Source organism: Scylla paramamosain, chromosome 16, assembly GCF_035594125.1.
Source record: "Scylla paramamosain isolate STU-SP2022 chromosome 16, ASM3559412v1, whole genome shotgun sequence".
NCBI classification, from domain to species: Eukaryota; Metazoa; Arthropoda; class Malacostraca; order Decapoda; family Portunidae; genus Scylla; species Scylla paramamosain.
This window is the reverse complement of record NC_087166.1, coordinates 24,846,266-24,853,765: the sequence shown is the minus strand read 5'-3', so window position 1 is coordinate 24,853,765 and position 7,500 is coordinate 24,846,266. Positions and strand designations below refer to the sequence as shown.

At 52.4% G+C, this 7,500-nt stretch overlaps 1 protein-coding gene across 3 annotated transcripts in view; it reads left to right on the top strand.

Annotated features, from left to right (window-relative positions):
• Positions 1–7,500, top strand: part of LOC135108177 (mucin-2-like) — a 91,723-nt gene that overhangs the window by 71,215 nt on the left and 13,008 nt on the right. For 2 of the 3 annotated variants that reach the window (XM_064018949.1, XM_064018951.1), the window contains exon 3: positions 1,700–4,235. In XM_064018949.1, the coding sequence (XP_063875019.1) occupies positions 1,874–4,234 (2,361 nt within the window). In that variant the 5' untranslated portion in view covers positions 1,700–1,873 and the 3' untranslated portion in view covers position 4,235. Of the gene's footprint in view, positions 1–1,699; positions 4,241–7,500 lie in introns of all 3 variants that reach the window. The other variant, XM_064018950.1, reaches the window with a different exon arrangement.

The following is a 7,500-nucleotide window of genomic DNA, read 5'->3' as shown; positions in this document are numbered from 1 at the left end:
AGTGTAGGGCAGGAGGAGGAGGTTGTGGTGATGCAGGGCCCAAGCAAATCTCAAGAAACATCAGGAATGTATTTTTATCTATCTGTGTCAAGGGAGGTCGACTGAGCTTTGTCTGTCTGTCTGTCTGTCTGTCTGTCTGTCTGTCTGTCTGTCTGTCTGTCTGTCTCTGCCTTTCTGCCTGCCTGTGTATACCTGCTTGCCTGTCTGTGTCTCCGTGTCTGTTTGAATGATTTCGAGTGCCTATCAGTTCATCTTAACGTCAACCTGTCTGTCTCTGCGTCTGTCCTCATGTCTGTCCTTATGTCTGGTTCTCCATTTGTGTGTCTATCTGTTTATGTCTGTTTCTCCTTATGTCTATCTCTCCACGTGTGTGTGTATCCATCTGTCTGTCTTTATGCCTGTCCTCATGTCTGTCTCTCTCCGCTTGTGTATCTATCTGTCTGTGTGTCTGTCTATCTGTCCACCTGCCAGCCAGTCAGTCAGTCAGTCGGTCGGTCGGTCGGTCGGTGTCTCCTCGCCTCAGATCCACCGTCGCTCAGATCTCGCATTACTGTCTCCCTCGGGACATCTCATTTCTCCATCGTCTTCCTCCTTCCCTACATCTGCTTTTTTTGTCACCTTTCCTTTCTTCTTTCCTCCTCCTCCTCTTTTATTCATATTATTCCTTGGTCCCATCCTCCCGTTCCTCGTTGTTGTTGTTGTTGTTGTTGTTGTTGTTGTTGTTGCTGCTGCTCTTCGTCTTCTTCCACCGTCATCCCTTCCCCCACCACCGTCACCCTTCCTCCCACCACCGTCACGCCCCTCCACCGATCACCACCGCCACCCCTGTCCATCCCCACCACCTCCAACCCTCTCCACCCCCATCACCGCCTCCCCCTCCATCCCTCACCACCTCCACCCCCTCCATCCCTCACCACCTCCACCCCCAAGCCCCGCGGTGCTCGGCTGCCCCACATTCTTCCTCTAGGCGTTATCATCTTGGGCCAAATTTTGCCTCAGCTTCCTCCCGCGGGCGTGGCAGTGATGGCCACCCTCAGAAATTACCACCACCACTAACAGCAGCAGCAGCAACAACAGCACAAATTACTATTACTACTGTTCTTCTTCGTGCGTGTGTGCGTGTGTGCGTGTGCGGGGAAAGGCACCGCACCATAATGAGCGTCGCCCCCCTCCATACTTTCCTCTGCAGCGTCCAGGGAAACCCGCGGCGTGTTTCCGTGTTTACGATGAACACAACAACGCGACGCTAATAGCGAGTGTTCCGCGGCGACCTCCCGACCCGCAGTTCTTGCCTTACTTTCCCAAGAACCTCGCTTTTCCGCCGCCCGCGAGTCACGGCGTGGGTGCTTCCTGGCGGCGTGGAGGCGTGGAGGGCTTGCATTCCTCCTCTCACGGGTGCTTTCATTCCCGCTGCTGCTTTGCTCTAAGCGTCGTTACTTCATTGCTGAAGAATTCACTGTGGCGTAATATTGAGTTGCCAGAACATGTTTCTGTGGGATTTCTTTTATGTTCATTCAGTATTTTCAATGTAATTTTCTTCCCCCAAGGCATTGTTATATTTCATGAACAGCTTTCCCACGTCCCAAGATAACTGCTTCGTGACTTAACAGCATGACAAGTGCATGACGGTTGTAGGTCAGACTTGTATGCCTCACTGGACGCCTGATGCTTGGAATTTATTAGTCTTCTCTTCCCACAGACCAGCGGGACGAGAGCCGCCGCGGACCTTCGCCCCGACCATTGCTGCCTCTGACCGGCGCCGGACTCCCGCACTCGTCGGGGCAGCCACCCGGGGCAGACACAGGCGTGCTTCAGGCTTCGGGACTCTCGGTGTAGCTTTGCATCGCAGACGACTGGGAGGACTGACAGGAACATGGAGGTGGTGATGGGCCGATGCTTCCCGCTGACGGGGCCGGGCCACCACCTCGCTGCAGACTTCGCCGTGAAGGGAGTTGTGCACGAGGGAGAGAAAGCTCCTGACTCGCTGGTTTCTAAGAATGTGAACGGGAAAGACAATTATTGCACGGCGCGATCGCCTGGCGATGAGGCGGCCGGCCTGGTCCAGCACGACCACGGGAAGATGTTGGCACCACAGCGGCCTGGCGCGCCCCATAATCCCAAGCAGGCGGCCACGGGCGGGCATGACCAGCACGTTTCGGGGAAAGAGAGTGAGCCGAGCCCCCCAAAGACGAAAGAAGACAAGAGAGAAGGCCACTCAAGCGAAAAGCCGAAGATGCAATCCATCTTGAGACGAACCTGCTCGTCGTCAGCTCCTGAGGAAAGGGACTCTGGGGAAAGCCCAAAGGCGCCAACTGGGAAAGGTGAACAAATTCAAGGGGGCGAGAGAGAGCTGAGCTGGGGCAAGAGGGCGTGGGAAATGACACAGCGGCGGAAGGCACAGATGAAGGAAGAATTCTTCAAGGTGCCTTACGAGGAATGCAACAAGGAGGCCGCCCAGAGCCTCGGGGGACGCCTCAACAAGTCCGAACCCAGACTACATACCCTCGGCAAGGATAGGAAGAAGAGGAACTCTCTCTCCTACAAGCGGAGGGTTCACTTTGACCTCGACCACGGGGAAGAAGAGGACAGGAAGCCGAGGAGTCGTAGCAAATCTTTCGAGGCACCTGATCCGCCCAGGAAAGTAGTGGTTTCAATTTACTCCATCGACAAACCCAAGAGCGTCATCCAGCCAGACGCGTTTTACTACAGTGCGCCAGATGGACCGGCCCAGGCTGCCAGGGACACTGCCAACGCACGACCACGCAGCGCCCGCCCCACAGACCTCGACAGTTTGCAGCAGAAGGCTCCGACAGACGTGGTCCAGAGACAGCAGAGTCCCAACAGCACCGAGCAGCCCGATAGCCAGACAGACAGACGAACGCGGCTGGAACCAAACCAGCCCATCACACCCTCGCCCGCCGCCTCGCAGCCACCCAGCGGAGCGGCGACGCCGGGGATGGACTCCTCCGTGGCGAGAAGTGGCAGCCTGACAACACCTACGCATGAAGACTCCTGTAGCACTCCTCTTCGGCCACCCAGGACACGACACGCTCTCCTCTCGCCCCTGCAGAGTATGGTTAACAACCTTGCCACACCTTGCCCACAACCCCTTTCCTCTCAAACCCCACCTGCCCTCCACGAACAGCCAGCACCCGCCCCCATCCCCGCCCCGCGGTCACACCCTGCCAAGTCACACTCTCTCCCGAGGCACGCCTGCCCTTCCCCGGCGACACTCTCGAGGGAAGCGCAGCAGGTGTCCTCCCAACCATCACGCCAGCGCCCGGACCACCTCGATCTCAACTCTTCATCAGCGAGGGCGGCCGTCCATACCTTCACGCCCACCAAGGCCTTCATACAGCCACACGATGCCACGCCCGCCCACACGCACTTCACCACGCCAGGAACACATCTCCCACCACCCACACACGTGCCAACACCTTCCACCCCCGCCACTACACTCACGCCCGCCTCATCCACAGCACCCAACACGCCTGCCACGCTCTTCACCACTACCACCACACCCACACCCGTCTCATCCACGGCACCCAACACGCCTGCCACGCCCTTCACCACTACCACCACACCCACACCCGCAGCTTTCCGCGCCCTCAAGTCCCCAAGCACCCCGGCAACACCCCAGACACCGACGCAGTTTACTAACCTCCCCAGCGGCCCTGTCCCCTTGCCACGCAAACGCATATCAGTCTCACAGCAGACACCCACGCCCAACACCTCCCCGCTCCACCGCCTGCACACGCCCACCGCGCCTCCCACGCAGTCCACACGCCATGTCTTGCACCACGCCTCACAAAACAGAGATCCCGTGACAGCGAAGAAGGTTCCTCCCACCACGACCACAAACAAGTCAGTTCCCCCTCAAGACCATGACAAAGAAAATGACTCGGCGAGACAGAATCAGAAAACGGGTGTGGTAGAAAGGGAGAACTCAGTAAATATCCTGATGACCAAAGGCGAGAGTTACGCCAAGCACAGCATCGTCATCAGCAGCCACAAATCGTCAGCACCACCGCCGTCAGTCACCGTCAGAAAGGTGTTCATTCCTGTTTCCACGCCCTCCAGGAGCTCCCCGTCCCCCACGCCCTCCTGCGCCTCCTCCAGCTGCTCCTTCGGGTCCTCAGGAAGCTCCTCAGGCTGCTACTCTGGCTCCCCCTCCCCCACGCCCACGCCCTCCCCCACCAGGATCAGGGCCTCCTGCGCGCCGACGGATCTGTAAGGTAAGGTATGTTATGTCAATTTCTCTCTCTCTCTCTCTCTCTCTCTCTCTCTCTCTCTCTCTCTCTCTCTCTCTCTCTCTCTCTCTCTCTCTCTCTCTCTCTCTCTCTCTCTCCTACATTATAACAGATTTGCAAGGTAAGGAGTCTGTTAGGTTACACACTCTCTCTCTCTCTCTCTCTCTCTCTCTCTCTCTCTCTCTCTCTCTCTCTCTCTCTCTCTCTCTCTCTCTCTCTCTCTCTCTCTCTCTCCTACATTATAACAGATTTGCAAGGTAAGGAGTCTGTTAGGTTACACACACACTCTCTCTCTCTCTCTCTCTCTCTCTCTCTCTCTCTCTCTCTCTCTCTCTCTCTCTCTCTCTCTCTCTCTCTCTCTCTCTCTCTCTCTCTCTCTCTCTCTCTCTCTCTCTCTCATCGTTTTTATCAGGCTTCATGTGTACTTATTTGTCGATCGTCGCGTGTTGTGTCCGTAGGGAGGGAGAGAGAGAGAGAGAGAGAGAGAGAGAGAGAGAGAGAGAGAGAGAGAGAGAGAGGATACTCATGGGGAAATTTAGTGTGTGTGTGTAAACTTGTCGTATTATTCATAAAGTTGACTAAGAGAGAGAGAGAGAGAGAGAGAGAGAGAGAGAGAGAGAGAGAGAGTTAATAAATTGGTTCTCAAGTAGAGTGGTGGATGACTGGAAGAGACTGAGCTGTGAGGAGGTTAGAGGCGAGTGTTGAGTCTGTATGGAACTTGTGAGAGGGGAGAGGACAGGGCTGGCTGGAGGACAAAAGGTTTACTTGCATTATATCAGAGATCCACATATACGTACATTTGATAGGTCCATGCAGCTTCCCTCATGTTCACAATGCTTTCAGGAGTTAGTTAATTTTCTTTAATTTTGCTTTTTAATTAACGTCGGTCATTATAGCTGTAGTTGTATTATATTAAAATGCCACGTGCAGGTCTGTTGGCTTCTTGCAGCTTCACTTGTGTTCGTAATGCTCTCATGGTGTGTCAGTTAGAGTTCCTGGTTGGTTGGTTGTTTGGTTCTGATCATAATAGCTGCTGTTGTATGACGACGTGACAGGAGATCAGAACTATACTTGAACGATTACTTGAATCATAAACACACACTTGGAAACTCCTGCAACTTCCATTACAGTTTACTAAAGATGCACAATACCGGTTATAAAACTATGACTAAAATTATAGGAACATCCTTGAAAATCCCGATAACTTCCACTACAGTCTACTAAAGCTGCAGGATCCACGTTAATCTATCACTAGAATCATGAATACGCCTCAGAAAACTCTGGTAACTTCCATTACTGTCCACTAAAGTTACAGAATCTTTGCTAAACTATCACTAAAACCATGAACACACCCTTGAAAACTACCATCACAAGCCGCTGAAAGTAGAGGTAGGGCGTCAAGACGTTGAGAACACGGGGCCCAAGTTTCAGAACCGCCTTATAAGTAACACGTGTTTTGCGGTCAAATTCTTGGCCACCCAAACTCCCCACTTGTAATTCAGTGTCTAAGTGAACCAAGGACACGTGACACACACACACACACACACACACACACACACACACACACACACACACACACACACACACACACACACACACACACACACACAGCCTAAGAGTCAGCAGCCGCGCCACAAAACACGCACAGAAACTTGGAATGCTGCAAACTTATCAACGAAGTGGAAAAAAAATAAATAATAAAAATGATATAAGACAAAAAAAAAGTCATGTCACGTCAGGCAGACTCTCTCTCTCTCTCTCTCTCTCTCTCTCTCTCTCTCTCTCTCTCTCTCTCTCTCTCTCTCTCTCTCTCTCTCTCTCTCTCTCTCTCTCTCTCTCTCTCTCTCTCTCCTCTCGGGGGTGTAAGCTTTCTCGCCTCATCCTGGTAAGGACTTCTATTGGTCTCCTTTTATCAATTGCCTGTAGTAGTTTGCCTTGATTGTGGAAGAGAGAGGGAGAGAGAGAGAGAGAGAGAGAGAGAGAGAGAGAGAGAGAGAGAGAGAGAGAGAAACACTGACAGAGAGAGAGAGAGAAACACTGACAGACAGAGAGCGAGAAACACTGACAGAGAGAGAGCGAGAAACACTGACAGACAGAGAGCGAGAAACACTGACAGAGAGCGAGAAACACTGACAGACAGAGAGCGAGAAACACTGACAGACAGAGAGCGAGAAACACTGACAGACAGAGAGCGAGAAACACTGACAGACAGAGAGCGAGAAACACTGACAGACAGAGAGCGAGAAACACTGACAGACAGAGAGCGAGAAACACTGACAGACAGAGAGCGAGAAACACTGACAGACAGAGAGCGAGAAACACTGACAGACGGAGAGCGAAAAACACAGACGGACAGAGAAACACAGACAGACAGACAGACTGAGAGAGAAACACAGACAGAGAAAGAGAAGCACAGACAGACAGAGAGCGAGAAACAGACAGACAGAGAGAGAAAAACAGACAGACAGAGAAAGAGAAGCACAGACAGACAGCGAGAAACACAGACAGACAGAAAAAGAGAGAAACAGAGAAAGAGAAGCACAGACAGACAGCGAGAGAGAAACACAGACAGACAGAGAAAGAGAAGCACAGACAGACAGAGACAGACGCGAATAAAGGTTCCCGGAGTGGTGATGAGGGATGGAGGGGCTGTCAGAGAGAGAGAGAGAGAGAGAGAGTCGCCAGAAAAGTGTCTCGTTTATGGACGTGAAGGATGCGCGGGTCCGCCTCGTCATCCTATCCTGCAGGGCGCCCTGAGCTGTGAGGCGGGGCGGGGCGGGGCTGGAGGCGTGGGGGTGGAGGCGTGAAGATGTGAATTTTTACGTGCATAAGTATTATTGTTCTTCAGTTACACGTGGATGTCTGTGGATGTCAGACAGCAACAGGAGATAGACTAAAGCTAGCCACTGTACGAAGAAAGGAATACGTAAGGAAATAGAGAAATCATTACGTGCATAAATACAATGAATCTTTAGACACAGTTGTAAGAGAATGTCAAGTAGTAACACATCATCAGGCTCTAATTATTGTGTGAGACTAAATCTAACAACTGTTGAAGGGAAAGGATACACTAGAGAGGAACCTTTATGTGCACAAGTAAAATGAATGTTCACTTGCTCGCAGATGTGAGTGGATATCATACACCAGCAGGCCCTAAGGTGCTAACGAAAGTATCTGACCAAAGTTTACTGTTGCATAAAGGGGAGGGAGGAACAGTTACGTGCGCGAATATAATTATTACCAGTTACAA